Source organism: Budorcas taxicolor, chromosome 22 (assembly GCF_023091745.1).
Source record: "Budorcas taxicolor isolate Tak-1 chromosome 22, Takin1.1, whole genome shotgun sequence".
Lineage (NCBI taxonomy): Eukaryota > Metazoa > Chordata > Mammalia > Artiodactyla > Bovidae > Budorcas > Budorcas taxicolor.
In genome coordinates, this window is record NC_068931.1 from 57,853,940 (window position 1) to 57,879,311 (window position 25,372).

At 43.3% G+C, this 25,372-nt stretch overlaps 1 protein-coding gene across 7 annotated transcripts in view; it reads left to right on the top strand.

Moving 5' to 3' along the window:
• The window catches only part of NEDD4L (NEDD4 like E3 ubiquitin protein ligase), a 371,669-nt gene that overhangs the window by 210,278 nt on the left and 136,019 nt on the right, over positions 1 to 25,372 (top strand). For 4 of the 7 annotated variants that reach the window (XR_008201394.1, XM_052660356.1, XM_052660358.1 and 1 more), the window contains exon 1: positions 11,170 to 12,630. Coding sequence is in view for 6 of the 7 variants with exons in the window: in XM_052660356.1 (XP_052516316.1) it covers positions 11,551 to 12,630 (1,080 nt within the window). In the remaining variant the exon portion in view is untranslated. Of the gene's footprint in view, positions 1 to 1,603; positions 1,686 to 4,572; positions 4,612 to 7,114; positions 7,169 to 11,168; positions 12,631 to 25,372 lie in introns of those variants that run through there. The other 3 variants (XM_052660361.1, XM_052660362.1, XM_052660360.1) reach the window with 2 other exon arrangements.

Sequence of the window (25,372 nt, forward strand, 5' to 3'; positions counted from 1 at the left end):
TAACTAATACCTTTTTCTAAATGTATTTCTAACATTTTAACCAGAATGTTAAAAAATATATATGTAGTATCTACTCAGAATATAACAGAGCAAATTCTGTTGTTGGTTTTTTTGTGTTTAAGGAGATGTAGCTTCCACTAAGATGCATTTTATGAGTAATAAATACTACAGGTGTACACAGTATTTTTCACTGACTCTTGATTTCTGTCTTTCGGATATCAAATACAGTTCTGTTAATACTAAACTTTGCATTTTGTCACTTTCTCTTTCCTTACGGGAAATCATGGCCTATAGCTATCAAATAAAAACCAATGTTTAAGCATTTTATGATGCTCCATATAATCTTAAGAAATACCTTGGACACTGCAAAATAAGAGTTAATGGTCACAGTGTATAACTACTAAAGGATAATTCTCAAATTGGAAGAAAATAAATTATCGGCTATAGATAATTAGATGAGTGAAAATTTGGGGACTGGATACATGAAGGCCCTTTCTATGATTTTGAGGATTCCAAGTGTGAAACAGAAGACCCTGGACCCCAGATTCTTTTAGCTTAACTAGATTTGAGCTATCCTAGTATGAGCAACTCTAGAACATGCGATGAGTGGATTTACCAAGTTCTTAGTAGATAATCCACATTAAGCATTCTTTCAGTATACTTTCTGGCTGAAAGTTTATAGTTTCCCAAGGAAATGATTAGAACTCTGGAACTTGTAGTCAGGAAACCTGAAATTTAATCAAGACTTTACTGGAGTCTATAACTTTGGGAAACTCTCTTATTGACTTAACTGGGCTTTAATTTTTTATATATGTGTCTTTCTTTTACTCTATAAGATGATACATGTTGGTTTAGATAAACAATGCCTGTTTTACCTCCACTGAAAGAAAAATAATTTTTACCAACATAATGGAAATCAGACAGAGAAGGCAATGGCACCCCACTCCAGGACTCTTGCCTGGAAAATCCCATGGATGGAGGAGCCTGGTAGGCTGCAGTCCATGGGGTCACTGAGTCAGACATGACTGAGCGACTTCCCTTTCACTTTCACTTTCATGCACTGGAGAAGGAAATGGCAACCCACTCCAGTGTTCTTGCCTGGAGAATCCCAGGGATGGGGGAGCCTGGTGGGCTGCCGTCTATGGGGTCGCACAGAGTCGGACACGACTGACGCGACTTAACAGCAGCAGCAGCAATGGAAATCAGAATAAAAATAAGATGCAAACTAAATTTTCAAGCTAGATTTTGCTAATCTGAACAAATTTTATATGCCTTTTAATAATTTTTATTATAATCTTTCCAGAATCTGAATGTGCTTAGGAAAAAAGAAACTACGGCAAATTAATTCTTTGGAATTAATAATAGAGAAGGTGATCTTTAGAGTACGAGTTTCGTGTTAGTTTTGGTTTTAAATAAACATCCTTGGTCAGGAACTTTTCTCAGTCTATTTCCCCGGTAAGCATGCTGAAAACGTTACTGCTTAGTTTGTAACATTTACATAAACTGGGTCATTAACTGATATTTTTGCATTTTCAGTTAGGTTATGGCTACTTTCTCTTTTGTCTTCTTAAAATGAAAAGTATAATCCTGTTTTTTCTTACAGTGATCCGTATGTGAAACTTTCATTGTACGTAGCAGATGAGAATAGGGAACTTGCTTTGGTACAAACAAAAACAATTAAAAAGGTAAGTGTCCATCCTTAATTAAACATCATTTAAGTCATAATTTAATCTGATTTAATTATGTCTTTGGGCTTTGTAGATGTTTTTGTTTTAAGCTGGCGGTATTTTTATTTTAAACCTCTCTTAGTATGAAATCTATAAATTCAGCAGAGATCAAACTTTTCAATATTAATCTAAGACACTGATTTTGGCTTTTAGTTAAGTGCATACATGCTCAGTCGTGTCTGATTCTTTGCGACCCCATGGACTCAGTAGCCCGCCAAGCTTCTCTGTCCATGGAGATTCTCCAGGCAAGAATACTGGAGTGGGTTGCCACTTCCTCCTCCAGGGGATCTTCCCAACCTAGGGATCTCACCCAGGTCTCCTATATCTCCTGGATTGGCAGATGGATTTTTTTACTATAAAAGCAGTATTCAAAGAAGCATTGTTACCAGTAGCAGTTTTTTTCCCTGCAAAGAATAAAGCAAAACATGGATTTGTTCTTGTTGACTTGTTAGTTTATGAAAAGAAATTTAAAGCCATTTAAAATATATTTAATGAAATAGAGTGGCTTGTGGATTTGGTAGGAACAAAGGGAATGGTTTAACTTAAAATAGGTATTACCAAAGGAAGCAAAATACTTGCTTAGCTACATGAAAACAAATAAAAAATATTAACAATAAAACTATATGTGTGTGTGTGTGCTTCCCTTTTCTAAATTTTACACGCATGATCTCATTAGATTTGTTTCCATAATTATGCCTTAATTCATATTTCCGTGTTTTTATATGCATCTATAAAATACATTAGAACATAGATTTATATCTATACTTATATCTTAATTCATCTCCATGTTTTTGTATGTATCTGTTAAATCATATATTTACCGCATATTTGGGGCGTTTATTGACGATGCATGTTTTCTACCAAAAGTACTGTTCTTATCTGTGCTTCAGTAGTATTTATGGATCCCCGTTATTTTTCCTTCCCCATCTTTGGGGGGTAAACGGTCTAATACACCCAGTGATAAGCAATTCCTGGAGTGTGCGAGGGCTTTTAAAAAATGGCAAGTCTTCCTGCTATTGTGCAGACGCCTGGGGTCTGTTGCCAGGTCATTTTGTGAAAGGAAGAGACAGCAGTCTAGCGTGTCTCCCACCTGGCATTCCGACTGGGCACTGAAAATCAGGAGAGTTTGGAGAGCAGGGGCCGGTATTCTGATGGGTGGGGAGGATTCCTGCGAAGGACGGAGGCCATTGTTCCCTGTTGGGCGCTGTCGCCGGGCGGGGGAGGCAGCCGGGGACCTGGTTGTCGGCGGGACGCAGAAGGAGCAGAGAACCGGAGCCGCGATCAGGGGGTGCTGAACCGCGTTTCCTTCCGGGGGGAGGGCCCCCTCCTCCGCCCCACGGGAGAGGGCTGCGCTGTGTGCCCTGCTCGGTTAGTATTTCTCTGTGGCGCGGGGTGTTGAAGAACCGTTTGCATCATCCTCTGCTCCTTGTGGGCGGGTGCCCGGCACTGCACACGTTATGTGGCCTCACCTGTCTGCTGCCAACCCCACCTGTCCTCTGCCTCTCCCCCTCCGCGTCTCCCCGGAGTGGGGCTCCTGACCCCCTGCAGCCCCCGCAGCCCGGGGCTTGCAAGCACCTCTCCCCTTCCTCCCTCCTGCTCGCGTTCACTCATTTCCATCCCAGGCTCCATCCGGAACTAGAAGCGTGAGCCCCTTTTATTTAGGGTTAGATTTCCCCCTTGAGCTGTGGCTGGGGAAATTGCTGACTCTTTTTTTCTTTAATGCCATTTCAGTGTTGTACGCATCCTATGCTTATTTTTTATGATGCTTTGAGTTATTATTTTGCTGTTTCTTGCCCTGGTTTTTACAGAAAGATAGATGGATAAAGGCAAATATCATTCTGACTTAAAAATCTCTGTAGTCCTTGATGAGGGGGTGATTTTTCAGTCTCATTTTTACATACAGTTTTTGAGAGATGTGTTCCTTTCAGAGCATAATGCTTGTCCAAATGCACAAACACATGTGTATATGTAGTCTTCCAGAGTATGTTTCATCTTAGTTTCAAAGGCTGTTTGGCAGTCTTATCTTTTATCAAAGCTTAGGACAAAAGTGTACTCTCCATGACCTTGTGAGATGTATGCTTATGTGGATTGCTATGCAGATGGATGGATGGATGGATGGGTGGATGGGTGGGTGGGTGGATGGGTGGGTGGATGGATGGATGGGTGGGTGGATGGATGGGTGGATGGGTGGGTGGGTGGGTGGGTGGATGGATGGGTGGGTGGGTGGGTGGGTATGGATGGACAGAAAAGAGGATTGAAGTACATGGGTAGGTGAATGTTTGTAAACCTAGTTATTTAGGGAGAAAGAGTTCACTTTTGGTTTATAACTGGCAGGATTTTTGCATGTTATGTAATCTGATCATCAATATTGTTCTTTATAAAATAGTCTTTATATTTCAGTATTTGTGTAAATAGTGAACACTGTCACCCTTCTGCCACCTGCTTCATGATTCTCCAAAACAGATTTGTAGCAGGTTGAGGGAAGTGAAAAACGTCCATTTCTTCTTGATTGCAGAATTATATCAATGTTAATTCCTTGAAGAACACCTTGATGTCCACGGTGATGGCTCTTTGTAGGCCTCTGACATTATTCTTTCTGGTTGATGGCACGAAATTTATGGTTTCTTATCCGTTTCATACATACATCCCCTCTCCATCTAGTTTGGTATATAGAATAGTCTCAGATAACTTAAATGCTTCTTTAATGGCCATTTTGAAAATCTCTTAGCTATGTTTTTAGTGGGAAAAAAAAAAAAGTTTAAGCAAATATGTGGACTGCACTGTACCAGTAACTGTTAACGTTCCAAAGACTGTAAAAGAAATTACAAGATGATTTCTCTTCCAGACGCTGAACCCAAAGTGGAATGAAGAATTTTATTTTAGAGTAAGTTTTTCTTTTCTTGGGGTGGGGGATCATAATTGTTATTGATAACTAGATTGATATATTATCTCAACAGACTCACTGAATTACTGCTATTAAATTTTTATTGAGATTCCTTTTAAGATGAGAAAAGGTTAGGTAGCTTTCTAGTGTATCCCAAATTTTCAAAAACTATAACTAGTGGTAACAAAATCTGGACTTGTTTCATTTGGGGATCTTTGAGGGAAACAAAAAGAAAGTTATCCAAATAGCAAAGTTTAGCTTTCCTATGCAATTTTTTCTTTAAAAAATAAAGTAGAATTAAAACAGTAGCTTAATTGTTTCAGCGAGGTATAAGCTCAATAGAAACAGCATGATTAAAAAGAAGCCTGAAATTTACTAATCATGTTCCAATTTGGAAAGAAAATTTTTACAATTCAGATATTAAGTGTGAGCATATGTGTGTAATATAAAACTACATCTGAAGTTTAAATATCACCAAATTAGGTAAAATTTCCTCAACCTTTTATATTTAATATCTAGAAGAGCTACATGTAGAGATGACTAAATTCTGTAAATTAATGGAAATTACTTTTCAGTGAGTTTATGTGGTCATTGCTTTTTTCTGGGTATTAAACTTTTGAAACTATTAAGCTGCTCAGTTATTTAATGGAAAATGTGTCTTTTTCTCTTCAAGATGAATTAATTTTAACTGTCTGAATAGCTGTGTTATTAAAAACTACTCTACCTCCAGAAGTATTCTAGATAAGATCTTCTGAGTGGTATAGATTCCCAAAGCATAATATTACGATTAGACTGATGGTGATGGCCCTGATTTCTTCCTTTCAGTCACAACAATATTTTATATGTTTTATGTGCTCCGAACATAGATCACTGTATATGACATCTGTTTTCTGTTATGTTCAGAGCTAAAATATGGCACTGATATTTGAATATTTGGTGAGCTCCTATGTCTAGCCTCTACTGAAACTGAGGGACGCATGGGCTTGTACCCGGTTTCACTACCAGATGTATTTTTAAATTACTTGGTGAAAGACTGAAAATGTAATGGGGGCAGATAGAAGTTGTTGGCCTGTAACTAACTCTCAGATACAGCTTTCCACTTGTAACACTCCACACTACTTAGGCGTCTTTCAGTTTGAGGGAAACAAAAATTAATTAAACACCTTGGCCACATTTCTATAAATTTTAGTACTTTCAAGATTTTTTTCAAGTTGTATTAGCCCTAAAGATATGTAAGCTTGATTTGGCAGGGGGGAAGGGGGCGTATTTAAAAATTTCTTTGTCCCATTCATTGAACAAATCTTTATTGAGTGCCTGCTGCATCCCAGCCCCTGTCACGGCGTGTGGACCCACTGGTCCGCAGTACAGCCCTTCACTGAGCTTTCAAACAGACACTATCCACCCTCTGCCCCCGCCACGCCCGCCCGGCCCACCTGCTTGCTCCATCACCAGGTTAAGAGCAAGCCGAGGGGTCAGGAGCACAAGCCGTGTTCTCTGCACCATCAAGTGTTCTTTCCTTCGCTTCTCCCTTCTGAGACAGCTGAGGCTTAGTGATGGGTGACCTGGGTCCCATCTCCAGCTCTGCCACCGACAGCCCTTCTGACCCTGGAGAAGCCATCTGAGGACACACTCCCCACGGGCTCTGCTAGTGAGAGAGGAGTCCTTACTTAGGAAGAGTGTTTCCAGGATTTATGTACAGTGATAGAAATGAGAACACGTTGCACCTGACACTTGGGTCTGAAGGACGATTCCTGCTATTTCAGTGAGGTTTGGGGAAAGAGAAAGAAGCAGAAAGACACCAAAAGCCCAGGGGCTCTGACGACCCTGCCATTGCTGGAAGAGGGGCCATCTTTGATTTCTCTTTTCTCTAATGGCTCCAAGCATGGGCTCTGTAGACGCTTGGGCCAGGCCTGGTGGAGCTCCTGGTTGCCCTGCATACTAGCTGTGGGCTCTTGGGCAAGTTACTTTACCCTCCTGGTCTCAACTCCTCTTTTGTGAAATTGGAGCAACAGTTGTATACATCATAGGGGTGCTTTGAGAATAAATGGGACATATGTTTTGATATTTAATAAGGAGATAGTGCCTAAAAAGCATGCACACAGTGGTAAATAGCTGCTTTTTACTGTTTTCTTCATGATTTTTGATCATTGCCTAAGAAATTTTCTCAGGAGTAGACCTTTATGAGGGTGTAGCCTTGGTATGCAGGCATGGGGGTGCCTTTTTAGGGGAGGTTTAGGAACTGTTAAAAAAACCATTCAGAATTATCCTTTCTTATTTTAGAAAAGCAGCGCTTAAAACCATTTTCTTCTTCTGATATGTCTAAATATTAGGCATGGAATAATATAGAAGTCAATAATAGAAAACTTAGTAGATGGAAGAGCAGGTTGTTTACATTGTACAATGATTTGAGTGCATTATAAAGTATTTTATTATTTCAGTCCCTTACTTCATTCCTTGGAATTATTTCTGCCCATTTAAAATATATTATTTCTGTCCCTTATAGGTAAACCCATCTAATCACAGACTCCTGTTTGAAGTATTTGATGAAAACAGACTGGTAAGTGGGTCCTAATTTTTAATTTTAGCTTCATTTAAAAAAAAAACAAAAACCAATATTTTAGAGCACCGTACTTTAGAAATCTGTATTTATGTTGTACTTTTGTCAATATACATGTCCCTCAAAAAGACCATTTTTGTCCCATTACTCGCTTAATGTTCATAATGATCAAGGCCATTACTCATGTAAATGACCTTTCTAGGGTTTTTATGTATAAGTCAGACTATGTGATGGTGACATGTTCAGTATTTGGGAAAACAAAAATCTAATTAACAGTATACAGCAAAAAGGTAATATATTTAACAGGTAAAATTAAGAAATATTTTGATTGAAAGTACCTTCAAAGAACCAGAGATATGCCTGAGGCATCAATTTGCTGCAAATAACGTAAGGTCCGTCTGGGCAAGGCTATGGTTTTTCCTGTGGTCATGTCTGGATGTGAGAGTTGGACTGTGAAGAAGGCTGAGCGCCAAAGAATTGATGCTTTTGAACTGTGGTGTTGGAGAAGACTCTTGAGAGTCCCTTGGACTGCAAGGATATCCAACCAGCCCTTCCTAAAGGAAATCAACCCTGGGATTTCTTTGGAAGGAATGATGCTAAAGCTGAAGCTCCAGTACTTTGGCCACCTCATGCGAAGAGTTGACTCATTGGAAAAGACTCTGATGCTGGGAGGGATTGGGGGCAGGGGGAGACGGGGACGACAGAGGATGAGATGGCTGGATGGCATCACTGACTCGATGGACATGAGTCTGAGTGAACTCTGGGAGATGGTGACGGACAGGGAGGCCTGGCGTGCTGCAATTCATGGGGCCGCAAAGAGTCGGACACGACTGAGCAACTGAACTGAACTGATAGATGGATACTAGGTAGCTGTATATTTTGTGTGTGTGCGTGTGTGTGCACACGTATGTAACTGATACAACTTAGATTTCATTTTAGAAATGGAATTTCAGAAGCAAATCTGGCTTAAAGTACTTTGCCAAAATTAACTCCCTAGAATGTATACACCAAGTACTCACAAGGCAAGGTTTGCATCTATGAAAACGAATATTATCATGATACATACAAACTTTTAATGTACTCTCAGAGGTGGTATTGAGTTGACCATAAAGTTTGTTTAGGTTTTCCTGTAAGGTGTTATGGAAAAACCTGAACAAACTTTTTGGCAAACCTTATAAGTGACTGTAGTTGTACGCAAATCTGCTTTTGAGTTCCTGAACTCAATGTCCTGAAACTTAATGTCCAGTCATCCCTCAGTCTCCATGGGGGGCCTGGTACCATGACTCCTGCAGATACCAAAATCCAAAGACCCTGAAGTCTCTAATATAAAATGGTGTAATATTTGCATATAACCTAAATACATTCTCCTGTATGCTTGAAATTTGTCTCTAGATTACTTACGATACCCAAATACAGTGTAAATGCTATGTAAATAGTTGCCTGTATGAGGCAAATTCAAGTTTTACTTTTTGGAACTTGCTGGAATTACCCCTTTTCCCCAATACTTTTGATTCACAGTTGGTTGAATCCATGAATGTAGAACATAGATATAGAGGTTTAACCATACATCATTTGCTTAAAATAAACATCCTTATGAACCCTTCTTTTTGCAGAATTCAACTGGAACTACCTGAATAGCTTGAGTTTAATAGAATATTTGATCTGAAGGAGACTTACAATATCTCATTTAATGTCCTGTCCTTGCAAATGAGAGAACTGAGGTCTAGAGCCCTTATGTAATTATGTAACTGCTAATCTCTCAAGTCTCAGGCCAGTAGTGGTGAATTTGTTGTTGTTCAGCCGCTAAGTCATATCCATCTCTTTTGCAACCCCATGAACTATAGCCCGCTAGGCTCTTCTGTCCATGGGATTTCTCAGGCACGAATACTGGAGTGGGTTGCCATTTCCTTCTCCAGGGAATCTTCTCAACCCAGGGGTCAAACCCACCTCTCCTGCATCGGCAGGCGGAGTCTCTACTGCTCAGCCACCAGGGAAGCCAGTGGCGGAGAATAGCCAAGCCTTAACCCTTAGAGTGGAACTTGGGAGCATATTTGATCTCCTTTGCCTGGTATTACTCTCCATATTAGAAAATCAACAGATGTTGGCCCACCATCCTGATAGCTTTTTCTATTAAAATATGTAGATTTTCAGTGGCTTTGCATCGAGCTTGACATTTTATACCTTAGGTGACACTTAGTAGTACTGAATCGCTAAATCACTTTTGCTCTGTGTATGAAGTTATTTTCTTGTTAAATCCAATGAGAAATTCTGCTTGAGAGTACAGTTCTTGGCACTCCATCTCTTATCCAGAAAATACTGAATTCGGCAAAGGTTCAGTGAGTAACAGTAAGTCCCTGGAGATACACATGCAGCCACGGACCAATTCTTCCTTTCTCATTTATTGAGTATAATAACACTTGAAGGTGAAGAAAGGGTCAACACTGTGGAAAACTTGCCTCCTGTCAGGTGGGTTTTAACTCATTATTTTTCTTCTATTAAAAGAAATACACTGTAAAAATTTTTGTTTTCCATTTCCATTATCTAAAAGAATGACTGTGGAGATGGCCTTGCCATGAGCCCTAAACTAGAGTTTCCAGCCCAAAAGGGCTTTGAATGAATGCCAAGCTCTAAGAAATCCCACGTGAATGCAAATTTTATCTGAAAAATTGTGTTTTATGTACCGAGCTTTGCCCCAGGCCATCGGCAGTGTTGTTACTATGCAGTGAATGCTGCTGCTGGTGGTTTTTTTCTTTGTTGGCTATTAATCCAGCTAAGACAATACGTGACTGTAGTGGTGCTTGGCAGTTTTCTCGTTAAACAAACTGGCTTCCATTTCTCTCGTAGAGATCATTTTTGGCATTTAAAACCCATGCCTTTAGAACACAGGTTTGAGTGCATGTAAACACAGGGTTAATCCTCCACACCCTGGACTCCAGAGCTGTTGACAGAATCATGCTTTGCAGATTTTAAAATAAACTTTTTGTCACTCTTTGCAGCTTGGTATTCCCTTTGCCCCCCATCATTTTTTTTTTATTCCCTCCTAAATAAACCTCTTTTTTTAAAATAACTGATGTTTCTGGCTCACAGAAAAGAGTATGTTTAAAGCACACAGAATATATCCAAATTAGCTACAAGTCCGATGACAGTTTTTTGAACATGGACTTTCACTTTTATTACTTAGGTCCTTTCTGGCCCTTCAAAAGCAACAAGATTCTCTGTTTGTAACCCAACTGGGGTGATCCTGCTGACTTATTACTGGAAAAGAGTCAGCTCCAGGCAGCCTTTTTTTCTGCATGGTATTTAAGTTAATTTATTACAAAAGCCACAAGCAACAGGCTTCTTCAACTGTCTTTCCCTTTTTTTTTTTTTTTGTGAGTTGGGGGATGTTGTTTTTTTCTCCTATCTGGCATACGGTGGGGAATGTTTTCTCCAGCTGGGTTTCTTTCCTCTGGCACTGCCGTATCTCAGAATCATATTATGTGTGAGATTGTGTCCTCTGCCCTCCCCATCTTTCAAATAAAAAACATGTCGTGGTAGCCAGAGGCAGACCCCAACTGGCAGTAAGTTGTCTGCCCCCCTCCCTCCACTCAGCTATTTTGTTACTTGTAGATCATGGTCTAATTATTTAGCGTTAAAGGGACACGCATTCTGTGGGGTGTGTAATCGTATTTATAGTACGTTTTATTAGTTTGCATTCCATCGTGGTAGTGTGGTGATATCATATGTAAGCTGGGCGCGTAACATCCGATTGCTCCTGAGAGGCTTTTCCTGCAGCCCCTGCAGCTTCACTTGTCACTGTCGGGTTCGATGGGAAGGGGGGCTCCTCTGTGTGCTTCTGCCGTGGGTGCCAGTTCCTCCGCATCGGTGAAACAGCGCCCGGGTGCCCAGCTCGGTTTGGAAAGAACTGTCCGGTGAGCGCGCTGCGCTGAGATTTATAGCCGCACGGCTCGGACTGTGTTTGCTGCCTTAGTCAGCTGTGAGAGCTCCCCGCTGGGGCCACTCCTGTCTGATGGAAAACCAGCAGCTGGGAAGGTGCTGTTTCAGGCTCTTGCTGTTTAAAAAAAAATGAGAGCGAGAGGGGGAAGAAAACTCCACTAAGTCCAGAAGCTGGCATTGGAGAGGGAGACCGCGGTCATGTGGTTCCGGCCACCCTACCCTCTGTCACAGTGCGGATGAGAGCTTTCTGCTCTTATCCAATCATGCCTGGAATGCCGCTTGCCACTTGGGTTATTTCTGCTATCTGCCGCCCTTGGTGCCGCAGTGCTCACGCTTTGGCAGATGGAACGCTTTTCCTTGGAGTTCGTGTCTTTGGGGTTTGACTGCTGGCAGCGCCGGGCCTGTTGTTGCTGCTCGCCCTGTCCCTCCCTGGCCCTCTGGGCACCATGGCCCATCGGCTTCGGTTTCATTTTGGCTCCTGCCGCAGCAACACAGCCCCCGAGTCGGAGATCCTAGACCAGGAGGGAGAAGACGACTTTTTCATGGCATTCCACACGCTCCCGCGGCGGGGCGGCGCGGTTGCGCTGGCCCCGAGCGGAGCGCAGGACGCGGGCCTGCGGGGAGGCGTGGGCGCGCTCAAGCGCAGCACGTCCATGTTCATTCCGCAGCTGCTGGGCCCCGTGGACGCGCGGCCCACGCGGAGCTCGTCCGTGCAGATCTCGCTGCAGCGCAAGGCGGCTGACGGCGCCCCCGACGACGGCGATGTGGGCACGGAGCCGCCGGGGGAGCCCCCCGAGGCCAAGAGCCTCGACGACAGCAGCGGCGATGGCTCCCCTCCCGGGGGGCCCGGAGCTCCGGGCCCGCAGCTCAATGGCACGTGCGGCCGCCGCCGAGCGCCGGGCCCTGACGGCCGCGAGGAGGCCGAGCCGCCAGCCGTGCGCATCCAACACCGCGCGTCCAGCGCCGATGTGCGCCCGGTGAAGCTGACGCCCTCGGGGGCTGAGGGCCAGGCTGGCCCCGCGGCGGCAGCGCCCGAGCCCAGGCGCTGGTCCCTGCAGCACGTTCCAGACGCTTCTGGAAGCTCCGGGAAGCGCTGTTTTGTCTTCCAGCTGCAGCAGCCGCCAGCCGGTGGCTGCGGGCCCGCGCCGGGCGGCGACTTCAACTTCGGCTTCACCGGCACCAAGGGGGACAGGTTGGTGAGGTATCCCCGAATCCGGCTGGAGAGGAGCAGCTCGTACCCCACGCCGCCCCGGTCCGAGCGCGGGAGTCCTCCGGAGGAGCGCGGCCACCCGGACCCGGAGGCGCTGCCGCGGGGCCGCAGGGTGGCTCCCGATGCCCACAGGACCGATGCGGCGGCCGAGAGGTCGCCACAAGGCCAGGGCTGCACGTTTAAGATCAGGCAGGATCAAAACGCGGGGCAGCAGCACTTCAGAATCCTCGTGACTCGGGGGCCCGAGGAAGCCCCCCAGAGTCCCGAGGAGGACGCCGCCGCGGCCGGCCCGGCTTCCACGGGAGCTGGCGCCCCGGTAAGTGAGCCTGTGATGCCGTGTATCCGCAGGAGGAAGGGGCCGATTCTAGCCCAGCAGGCGTATTCTGCAGCGGAATTAAAATAAACAACATCCTCCTCCCTTCTGGGACTTTCCCTGCTTCGGGCCAGAGTAACTTAGTGTGTTTGGGCGGTTCTGGGTCCACGATTTGTGGTCCCGCCTTTGGTAGAAGTCCATGAAACTAGTTAGCCGATTTTAGAAAATATTGTAGCCTTAGGTCTTCAAAGTCACATAACTCTGTTTTGAAAAATCTGGGCAACCCTTTCCGCCTCGTTTCCCTCCCTTCTCAATAAAAGAATTTTTAAGATGTCATTACTTTTTGAGTTAATGTGCAGTGCCTCAGCGTGTTGACATTGGAAATGTGTTAAAAAACTGCTTGCAGATACAGGCTGTGACAACGCTCGCATTTAAAAAATAATCCGTTCTAATCCAGGTGAGAGAATCACAGGTTAAACGTGTCTGGTTTCTTCATAATTAAGCATATGTCAGGTTGAACGCATTCTTCCTAATGACCTTTTAGCTGTACAGGGCTGGCCCTGGTTGTATAATGTATTGTCTTTGTGGGTTTGTTGTTGTTTTTTTTTTCCTTTTGGTCCCAGTAAGTAAGTGTGAACAGAGGTAGCCGCAGTTGTGGGCCGGGAGGAAATGTGTTTTGAAGCAGATTGGCCTGTAGGGCCAAGGCGAGGGGAAACTGATGGGGGACTTGTTAATGGTCAGGTTGCACACCCCTGCAATTTAACACTGCCCACTTGAGTGTCTAAGCTGGGCTGCTGTATATAGAATAGTTAAGTGCCCAGCCTCCAGCTGTGGAAACAGAAGCCCAGCAACAGATTTTGGCCTTCCTTGCTCCTGTGTTCTTGCTCTCTCCCTTTCAGTGAAATGGAGTTCAGACAGACAGCTGCTAACTCCACCAGGCAAATGATGACTCTGCGGCTTTCATAGTTTGTCATGGGATGCAAAGTTTCATCAGTTAGCTTTCTTTTACTACTAATCACTAGCCACGTGCTTTATTTTTTTTCAGAGGACAGGCTCCTTGTATTCTGAATTGGGGTTGTTTTCCTTGAATTTCCTCTGATGGCTGGATTTCAGGATACGGCAGTGAAATGTCTAGGAGACTTTGTGTTTGGTTTCAGTTGTGAATTGCAACTTTTCAAAGTGGATGACTGAGTTTGGCTGTGGAACCATATCATCTTTTATTATTTTGTGTCGAGAAATACTTTTTGCCATATGAGTAAGTTTTATCACTGATCCATCGTTGTCTTTCACCATTTTGAAAGCATATAATCAGGTGCTAAATGTCAGTATATTTTTCTTGTTAATATAACTTTATAACTGTTAATGTAACTGTTTCTTCTTCTTTTCCCTTTTATACACCCTTTTCTTTTATTATCTCTAGTCTTTTCATTAGGAAATGCTATATTTTTGGTCTGAACCAATACCGTTTTTATACAGTGGTACAGATTTCAACAAAATTCTGATAATAGCATCTAACCTTCAGCCCAAGAAAGTACCATCACAACAGGTGTAGACTTCTTTGGGCAGCATATTTTCGTGCTGAATTTGGACCACCTACCACATGAATATTGACAACATGCATATCCTAAGTTTTGACAACTTATCAGACTTTTAAATCATTTTGCAGTTAGGTGTTGAGGACAAATGGATTTTTATAATTACAGTCTCATTTGGCTTGACGTTTCTCCCAGGATTAAAAAAATAAGTGGAACATACCAAACACTGTGTGTAATTTACATGTAAGGGCCATTCTAACTTTCAAGGGCTGTTAGAGTGGAAAATAAAATTTCTTCACATTTGGAAATGTAAGTTCTAGAATAAAGAGCTTTTTGTGGAAAGTAAGTTCCCTCTAAAGCATAGTAGTTTTTATTTTCGAATTTGTATTTTTGTACACTTCTATAAATTTGTGAAGGGTTGGTAGGAAGCTGGCTTTTTCTTTTAAGTGAAAACTTGCTTCTTCGAGAAGCAAAAACAAAACTTGTCTCCTAACAAAACTGTCGGCTCCATTCAACACTTTGTACGTGTTTCAAATGGGCAGGGGTGTTAAGTGTAGGCAGCAGCTGCCTCGGCCTTATTTATCTTGAGGGAAAACATTCACTTGGGCGTCTACAGTCTGGCCGCCACCAAGCTCTTTTGACGTTTCAAATATCTGCTGCTTTGGACAGAAGGGCATTTCATTATTAGTTTACATGAAAAATCGATTACAGTCAGGTCTTTTGAATGATGTCAAAAATCTTGATGGGGAAAACCTTTCAAGATTCCTTTTGCGAATGTGCTCAGATGTCACGATCCGTGCCTTAGCCCTTATTACAAGGCTTTTTTGTTGAGAACTTTGCTCGGTGCCTCCCAGACATCCTGTCATGACTCTCATGAATAAACTTAAAATGCAACATGATTGTAAAAAAAAATGCTAATCAGATTCCAGGAACCTCTTGTGATCCTTGATTTTTTTTTTTCTACCCAGTCTGTGAAGTAAGAATTGATTTTTTAGAGTTATCAGTTACAGTGTTACAATATTTCAAAATGCTTATACCTTACCAGTTTACTTTGTAGCATTTTAATGGTTATTTAGTGAGTAATTTAGTTATTTTCTTAGATTAGTGTTTTGGGTTCCTTGGTTGGGTTAAAGTTCCTAACTGCCTAATAGTGACTCTGAGGAAGAGGGATCCTGTTTATCAGGGGTTTCTGTGCCCTAATAGTGACTAAGGAAGAGGGATCCTGTTTATCAGGGGTTTCTGTGCCCTATTAGTGACTCTGAGGAAGAGGGATCCTGTTTATCAGGGGTTTCTGTGCCCTTGTGCGATGCTTTCGTGCATAGTAACTGCTTGGCTCTGCATCCTACAAGTTTCAGGAGCCTGTTTTCTAATCCCATTAATAATGTCATTAAGTGTTTAAGGTCCACCGTGTATATAACATCACACTGAGTCCTTGGAAAGTTTCTGGGACTCTGTGTTTCTTGCTGACACAGAATTCAAAATGTAAACAGAGATCAAAGAGCCGAGCAGGGTTGCAGAACACTTCTTTGGACAGCCACTCCATACGCTACAGGGAGAGAGCATTCTTTCTCTACTCCTTTCTAGGTTCTCTGAATTTCCCCCTGTGTCCTTCCCATGGATACACATGTCACAGAAGTGGCTTGGCAATCTTCTGTGATTCCCAGTTCCTTTTACTGAATGGCAGAGGAATACCCAAGCTCTTTTTGTTCGGGGAGAATTTTAGTTTAGATCTCTTTTAGACAGGGTGGTTTGACTCTACAGAACATTTTTGACAGTATTAGTTGGTGTCTCCTTTTTACCTTAAAAAATTAATTCTAGGAAAATATGTACAATCATTAGTCCTTCAGTCGTGTCTGGCTCTTTGCGACCCCATGGACTGTAGCCCGCCAGGCTCCTCTGTCCATGGAATTCTTCAGGCAAGAATCCTGGAGTGGGTAGCCATTCCCTTCTCCAGGGGATCTTCCCAACCCAGAGATCAAAGTCGGGTCTCCTGCATTGCAGGCAGATTCTTTATTTAAAAGCACCACCACTGCAATGTAGTGGATTAAAAAATAGCTGGTAGTCCTTTCATTGACTTGGTCTCTGATCAGATTCTGTGAATTTTTCTTTTCAGCTGTCTCTCTCAACATGGTTATATATAGCTGTGTTCCAGTATTATGTAACTTGAAATTTCACCTTAAAGGGATTAGTGAAAAGTGTACGTGATAATGTGTAGGTGTGTACACACAGAAACACAAAGGGCTTTTGGGTGACACTCACATCTCTGTAGCACTTCACAGTTTGATCAGTGCCGGCCTTTATCTCACTTAATATAACCATCTGACTGCCTCGCTCAGCTCTTCCGACCATCATGTGGTAAAACTGTTGTTTTACTGTTTCCAGTGAAGGTATGTGATCCTGTCATTAGGTGTGATAACTAATGACACACACCTAAAGACAGTATCACATTCTATCTATCATTTTTTGTATCTATGTAGAATGGGAATTTAAAAAATAAGTTTATATCTTTGCACATAAAAAACCTGTGTAGCAGCTCAGTGCTCTCTGTGATGTGATGTTCTAATGCTGAAGATTTTGGAGACGGCGGCTCCGATGGGTGCCTTGGAGCACTGGCCTAGTGGACTGGGCTCTGCAGATTCCTGACATGCCCCAGGAAGTGAGACTCCCTCTCTGAGCATTCTCCCTTGTCAGTGAAAAAGGAGGCTAAAAACACCCAACTCATGGGTTTATGGTGAGGTTTCAATGAGGTGTTGTGTTGGTCTTTTCCTTTGTTACCCACATCTCTGTAAGGTACAAATTGTTCCCCAAGGGAGGTAATTCGGTTGCTATGAACAGTCGGTTTTTGATCATAGGGCGTTAGACACAGGGCCACGGAGATTTAAGGAATACCTGGAATCGTTTGCTTTGGTAACTGGCTTTGATCTCCTGTGTACTGTTATCTCAGCCTTCCCTAGTGTTCGCCCCTCGGATAATCAGCATCACAAGGCCTGCACAGTGCCCTGTGGTGACACAGGCCTTGAAGAGACTGCAGTTCATTTGTCAGCTCTGCCTCAGACAACAGGACCTTCAATTGTGTTCACGCGATTGAATTTTGAAACTTAAATGTAGTTATGTCTGCTGGCATTTCAGACATGTTGTTGGTTTGCCATGTCATTTTGGCTATATATATGTGTGTATCTATCTATATGTGTACATATATATATATATATATTTTTTTTTTTTTTTTTAAACCAGGCCATGTTTCCAGTTGTTTGTCTTTCCTTCTTACTGGCTGTGGCTTTTGAGCAGGAGTCTAACGTTATCTGTATAAAATTTCCACGTTGTGTGGTTTACAAATGAGGGCAGTATTTGGGAATAGGCCTTATTGGATACTGCCTTTTAGAGGGTTTTCATAAATGCTGCAGCTGCTTCTCTTGGCTAAGCTTGGAGGCAGAGTTCTTCGGCATTGAACTAAAACTACAGTTTTATAATACGTGCTAATAAGAAAATTGTTATCTCTACACAAAAGTTCACAATTCCAGAAGACATTTGCTCCATGTAAGAATTACCTTAAATTTAATCAACTTTGGGTGTCTCTGTATAGTTGATAGTTTTAAATTAATTGAGGCTAATCTAAATAGTCACTTCCCTATAGCTCAGATTTTATAGGTAAAAATTATGAATAGGAGTCTGTGCAATTTTTTTAATAAAAGTAATCAACTGCGTTAATGCTGAAACAGATCAATGCCCTAAATACACTGTCCTTTTTTAACTCTAAGACATTTGCAAAAAATGAGGAAAAAGCAGGAATTCATGGAAGGTGTTGAAACTGTTGCTTGAATGCTCGAATACCAGAATATCTAAGTTTCCATTCTGAATGCCAAAAGAAGCTCAGGAAGCCCACTCCACAATTGGCTGGTGATTATTGAGAGGTTTGGTAACCTGTCTGCAATCATCTAGTTCCCTTGATTCGTACCAGGCCGCATAATATTCCATGTCCTCCACAAGAGAGGACAGCAGTCTACCCCCGATATACAGCCAGCTCCAGTTTAAGGTGAAAAAGGCCTGCAAGGACAGTGTTAAAAATATGCACTAAAATGTGTCGTTTAGGAGCTTGGTGATTTTTTCTGGGCAGATGGAGATGGTGGAAAGATTTTTAGAAGTAATCTCGACACAGTATGCATCGCAGATGCGTGATGTTTCCAATGGATTTTCCTTTTTAAAATCTCTTGTTTTTATTTTATTTATTTTGCTATAGCTTCCTTGGGCAAGAGGGAATGGCAGTGAAATAGTGGGCTGCATGGGTGGGCCTGAGTGAAATGGTCAGTGTCTCGCCTGTTTTGTGCTGTGTCCTGAATGGACACCTCAGGGGTCCCCAGGCATCACCACATCTTAACAGGAAGTGTAGTCTTCAGGCTGCAGGGTGAAGTAGATTGAATGTCACGAAGCCTGCTTTTTATACCCTGATCATTTTAGACCCAAGGGCTGTGCTGACACTTTGGACTAGACTGCTTCAAGGGAAGGGAAAGGTCATGGAAGTATCATCAATTGAGTTGAAAGGGACCCGGCTCTCTCTGGTTTGACTGTTGCGGCCACACTTGTGGTTTAGTCGCTAAGCCTTGACCGGCTCTTGTGACCCCAGGGACTGTAGCCCTCTAAGCTCCTCTGTCCATGGGATTTCCCAGGCAAGAGTACTGGAGTGGGTTGCCATTTCCTTCTCCAGGGGACCTTCCAGACCCAGGAACTGAACTCGATTCTCCTACATTGCAGGTAGATTCTTTACTGCCTGAGCTACAAGGGAAGCCTCCTGTGGGCACACTTAGTGTTCAAATACTTGGTTTTGGTTCCTTCAGGTGTCTGCCCCCACTATCTGTTCTTTGAAACAACTTGTTTATTTTAGTACTGAGTATTATGACCTATACATGGTAAGCAGAAAGTCCCTCCAGGGGGGAAAAGACCAGCGTTTACCCAGGTGAATTTGCCTTTCAGAATTTACATAGCCTTCTTTGGGGGCCTCATTTTTATACATCAGGGCAAGTTAGGTGGCATTTACATCTCTCATCTAACAACTCTGAGGAATCTGCTTTTAATCCGTGACCTTTTGTTGCTTACCTTTTTCTGGGAGGTTCAGACAGGGTAGGGATGTCATTATATTAGGTATGTGAGGATTCAAACAGTTTGATGGATGTATAGTTTTTTATTCTTACTCTCTGTGGGATAATCCAGAGCTGACAAACTTTTAAAATATATTTAATGACCCACATATGTCATAACTCATCCAGCTCCTTGAGTGACTTTTTAAAGCTTCATTATCATACTTGTTGAGGGTGTTTTTTGTTTTTTTTTTCCATTTTCTTATAAAATACCCGGCTAGGTATTTGTTCGAGGAGGACAGAAAAGCTGCTGTGGTCCAATTATTTAAAAACTGAGCAGAGTAGAAAAGTCAAGATGGAGTAGAAAAACTGAAACACGTGTCCTAAGCTCCAGCCGAACAGCCTAGCGCGTCTTCAAAGCAGAGAGGTTTTCAGGCTGGGAGGTCTGCTGTGGGACTGTTAACTTTCCTAAGGAGTTGGGCTGGGTTGAACACTGCATCCTAACAGCCTCGTTCTGGCTTCTTTATAGTATCTTTCTCAAGAGTAAAAGCACCTTAAGCTTAGTATCTATTCAGTGTGCACTCAGTGATCACGCTTTTCCATTTGAAAAAAGAGATGCCTAATTGTAGTATAACTTTAAACACGTTAATGTAATTTCAGTATTTAAGTTTGTTAACCTCTTGTCTCAAATGGTAGAGAATCTGCCTGCAATGCAGGGGACCCAGCTTCAGTCCCTGGGTCGGGAAGATCCCCTGGAGAAGGACGTGGCAACCCACTCCAGTGTTCTTGCCTGGAGAGTTCTGTGGACAGAGGAGCCTGGTGGGCTACAGTCCACAAGGTCGCAAAGAGCCGGACACGACTGAGCGACTAACTTTCACTTTTTCACTTTCAGTCTTTTATAGTAGAAGCCTTTTTTTTTTTAATCCTGATATAATAATCTGCACGTTCACATATATATTATGAGGATACCCAGATGCTGTAGCAAAGGGCAAAGTGCTGAAAATAGTTTTATATAAACACAGTGTGCTTAAGGGCCTGCCTACACCCTCGGTGGAAATTATATTAGCAGGAAATGCTCCTGTGCCCTGCAGGCTGGCACTCTCCTTTGATAGGTATGTGCAGCAAGGGTCGTTTCTTGTTTTATGTTTATCAACTTAGAGATGTGAGTTTCCTTAAGAATTATGTAGACCTTAACCCTAACCCTTCCAGTTTAAAGATGAGGAAACTGAGGGTGTTATTTTCACACTTGAGAATATTCTTTGTGTCTCACAAGCGTGCAGTAATTATCTTTGAATGTGCAGCGTGCAAAGTGCTGTGAGCATTCTGTCTCCTGCTGCCTGTGGTGGGTACCAGTGCTTGCTCTGTGTCTGGTCTCCTGAGTCAGTGCTTCTGCTGGGCACTCATGCCTCATTGGAGTTGTCCTATCCGCTGAACAGAAAGTTCTACAGACCAGTCTTCCCAGCCTCTTAGATTCCAACCATTAAGGCATGTTTACACACAGGATAGGATGCTGTGGGTCACGATGGACAGAAGTGATGTCATGGAAGGGGAAGATTGGAACCAGATCTGGAAAGATGACCTGGATTTGTCTCAGTGGGTCAGCGGGAGGAGCCAAGTTTTGAAAGACTGAAGGTAGAAACCACCAGTGATGTGATTTCTGTATTTGCCCAAGAATTTTAATCCCTTGATCACAGTTAGCAAGTTTCAACCTCTTGTTTCTTAATGTGAATGGTTGTTGAAGAATTGGTGGCGGGGTGGGATATAGGGGGCGTGTGGTGATCAGCATGAATAATTCCTCTCTTGCCATCAAATGTGGAGTTGAGTGAATCCCTTCCTTTCCTACCTGCCTGCCTTCTACAGACCTATTCTGTCAGCACCTGGCTGGAGGTAGGAGGACGGGTGTGGAGGTGAACAGGGCTGAAGTGGGTGCAGAGGGCCAGGATGTCCAGGCCTCGAAGCCCGTGGTGTTGGCGTGGGTGTCATACGGAGGGAGGAGGCTGCTGATGGCAGGTGCGATCCTGTTTACATCCTCAGGGCCCGCACCGGCTCCTGTACGGGGGCTGCAGGCAGAAAGAGGGAGGCCTCAGAGCTGTGCCCGTCCCCTTAGAGGATGGGCAGAGCCCGGGCCTTGGCTGCGTTTCCTCTTCTAGAACCTCGCAACAGTCATGAGTTTTCTCAGGCTAGTTCGTCTAGCCTCGGTTCTCAGACCGTCAGACCTTAGTACCAGGGACCGTTCCTGTGGTGGTGCAGGGCCTGGAAAATGGGAAGCATTTATTCTTCTTAAGTGTTCTTTCAAGAGGCTTTCTGCTGCCTGTGTCACGGCAGGATGTGGGTGGGTTTATTTTTTGCACTTTTGCACCAGGCAGTCTGCTCCTGATTTGCAGATTGCATTTATTGTAAGGCATATTGTCCATTGATGAATAATGTGTGGGCTGCAGAGCAGATCCGCAGCGTTTAAAATAGCTCGTTTAGCCTGCAGGCCTCACCCCCAGAGAGAGGCAGGCCTTCCAGAAGCCGTGTCCAGGAGCGGGGCTTGCTGCATCTGTTTTCCCCGGTTTCTGAGGTCATTGTTTTTGCCCTCTGGTTCATCGTGTGCTTCCTTGATGGACAGAGGCCTTGAAACACGGTCACAACCTCGGTGCAGGGAGAAGACGTGAGCCCGGGAGAGCATTCTTAAGTCGCTGCTAAGGAAATTGATGCTCCTTTGTCTCAGCTACAGTTTCCCTGATAACGTGGGTTGAAACAAAGGGAAATAATACCAAGCGCCAGTGTTTTGTGTTGATGTCCTGCCTAAGGCATCAGAAAGTGGCCCCCGCCAATTTCTCCTCGTTTCTCGGAACCGACCTCCTCAGGCCTGTGCAGAGGTGCTGGGTTTGGAGAAGCCGACCGAGGCCTCGGAGAGTGGAAAGTTCCATTAGAGAGAGCAGGCCTGGGAACAGTGTCTCGGCCTCACGACCAGGAAGAAGGGGTCAGGGGCAGGGTACCAAGTGGTTCAGAGGCGCCTCCCTTACGGAGCGGAGCCCTGCAGTCCGCTGATCTGTGCTCCCAGAACCCTTCGTGCAGATAGTTTTTCCTTTTGAGCAGGTTTCTTATTTTGCCACATGAATGTGTTGCAACCTTGTCTCGGTGGCCAGGTGGCCTGTGTTGGAATGCTGGTGTGTGTTGCCAAGCAAAACAGATGCGGGAAGACTTCCCTGAAGCGGGGGTTGGGGCGGGGGGGCTGGTGGTGGAGGGGCAGGGAAGGTCGATCGTGTTGAGGGCGGGACAGGACTAAATGGTCTTTATCTGCAGGATAGCAGCTTAAAAAGCCATTGCTTCACAACTCAGAAAATCATCCTAGGTTCTCAGAAGCATTTCCAGGCCTACTGAGGGCCTCTTTTTTTTTCCCCTTTCTCTCCACACCCTGCATTCAGAATGGGGTTTAAATAGTTCAACACAGCAGGAAGAATTAAGTATTAACATTAACCTTCTGTCCAGCACAAGCCACTGGCCATCAGGTTTTTCCATTTTCTTTTAACGTATTGCTCTTTCTGCCTATTCATAGGCAGACTCCTAACAGAATGGAATCTGCCAAGGATGATGCCGATTTGGTAAGGAGAACCTCGTTGATGCGATTATCCAGCTCATTAAGGGACCCCATGGCTGGGAGTGGGGGATTGTTGGGAGCGGGGGGTGGCACCCAGGTGACTCTTCAGTGCAGCCAGGGTTGAGAACAACTAGTTTAAGAAATTAATGCTAGTGACCACCTTAATCTCAGCTTGGAGTTAATTAATCACCCCTGGTGTAAATACTGACTTAGTGCATTTATTCTTATATGTCCTCATCACCCCCCTCCAAATACACATTTGTCTATGCCGTGGCTCACGCTGAAAGTGGGGTGTCCTTTTGTGGCTTAGTCCACAAGGTAAATTTCCTTTCCAAGGAGGCCTGTGTGTTAAGAGCAACAGTTGTGTTCAAGTTGGATATTTGCAACTTACATGGAGAAAAATTTCTCTCCCCAAATTGCTTTGAAATGAAAGCAATAATTTTCTCCTCCATTTCAAACTGCAACAAGCAAGTGAAAGTGGGGTTCCAATTCTAGACAGGCAAGACCGGTCTGCCCTGTTAGATCTTACCTGCAAATGTGACTCTTCTCCAGGGAATGAAAGTTATCTTCCTTCTGTAAATATTAACTGAGTGCATATTTGTGGTTTTGAAAACTCTACTTCTTGAAAGTGTTGACAAGGCATCAAGCCTTCATGAATTTCAGAGAAGTGGTAATAGGTGCTTTCTTCCCTGTAATGTTTAAAAGCAGAATATTAAAAATGCAAAACAATTTTAAGGTTAGCTGCACCAGTGTCTCATTTTTTAAACAAGCAAGTGTACGGCTTGTCCAAAGACACACAGGGAGAGGGTCTCAGAGCCTCTGATGCCAGGAGGCCTGATGCCCAAACCACGGCTGTTCCTGCTACACCCGGTGCGTTTAAGTGTTGTATCTGACACTTCATGACCCCATGGACTGTAGCCCACCAGGCTCTTCCATCCATGGAGTTTTCCAGGCAGGAATTCTGGAGTGGGTTGCCATTTCTTCCTGCAGGGAATCTTCCCAACCCAGGGATCAAACCCGTGTCTCTTGAGTCTCCTGCGCTGGCAGGCGGATTCTTTACTACTTGGGCCATGTGGGAAGCCCGCCGCATCCAGCACATGGAGTATTTGCTCCAGCTGCGGCCGGGAGTCTTACAGGTGGGCTCTCCAAGGATAGTTCGCACGCTTGTCACTCCTTTTCACGCGTCTTAAGGAGAGCATTCCAAGCATAGCTCCATGCTTGTCTTGTTTGTCCTTGACTGTTAACTGCACAGCAAAGGATTATTGTATAATGTAGTCATTCTTTACGGAAGTTTTTCTTAATGATGCTGTCAGGGCTTAATAAGATATATAATACATTTTGCATCATCATTAACGCTCTCAAGACGCCCATGATCTTTGGGACTAGCTTGCTGCTTATGTTGATTTCCCATCTCTCTTGCTCATCAATTACTCTTTATAGCCATCTGTATAGTGACCTGCCTTCCTTTTACCTGCTAAGGTCTCAGCAGGTGTTTAGGCAAGCTGGTTAGGATTGTATATAGAGTGAGGCTGTAAATAGGCTGAGAATAAGGATTTGAGTCATTCTTTTTGAATAAAGCATGTGATCTGTCTTTTGTCTTTCCAGTCCCTTTGCCTATTTTATTCTTTTTTTTCCTTGGAGCATGTCTGGAATCAGATTATTTTAAGATTTTAGAATTCAGTGGGATAGAATCTGTGCCAGCTGTTTAGCACAGTTCTTGGCACATGTATTGTATTAGTGCTTAATCAGTGTGAGTTCTTTTTATAATTATTCCATCTGAAGGAGATGTAAGTTCTTCACAGGTGTTTAGGGGTTGGGTGCCCGCCCAGCAAACCTGTCATCTGCTTTTATGTTCGTGCACACGTTTCCGGTTCATCTTAATTGTTATTGCTGTCTGGGTTTTGTGCTTATCCTTTTAGGGTTAATGAATTTTCTACTGGACTGTATGGAAGAACCATGAAAAAGAATCAATGAAAAGTTTTCTTAGAAAAGATTTTATGAGTCACTAAACTACCAGGTGTCGGCAACTTCAGACTTTAAGGACTTTCAAGGGTTTGATGGTTTATTCTCCATTTTTTTTTTAAATTGAACTATAGTTAATTTATAATGTCGTTTTAGTTTCTGGTGTGTAGCAAAAATGATTTATTCTCCTCTTTTTTAAAGGCCAAACCAAGATCACTTTATAATAGTGGCTGCCTTTCCCTTAGATATATTTCTGGGAAAGTTCTTTCTGATTTTCATTAAATCCAAACAGTTGTCAAAATTTAAAAGTCACCCTTTAGCTCTGTAAAGTATGAAAACCAAATTATAAACCATGATGTACAGTTGATTATATCAAGTAACTTTATCAACAGTTATGTAATTGCACATATTGTGTCTTTTGCTGTTGAATAGGATAAAAATGTAGGAATTGAGTTAACCTCATTGATTGTGTTTATCTGATAATAATTGTATTAAAATGAGCCTTTATTTTTCTTTTTATATGTTTTCCCTACTTCACACTGTGTGCTTCTCTCTTATCTTTGAATTTCAGGAGTCTATTAATAAAGTAT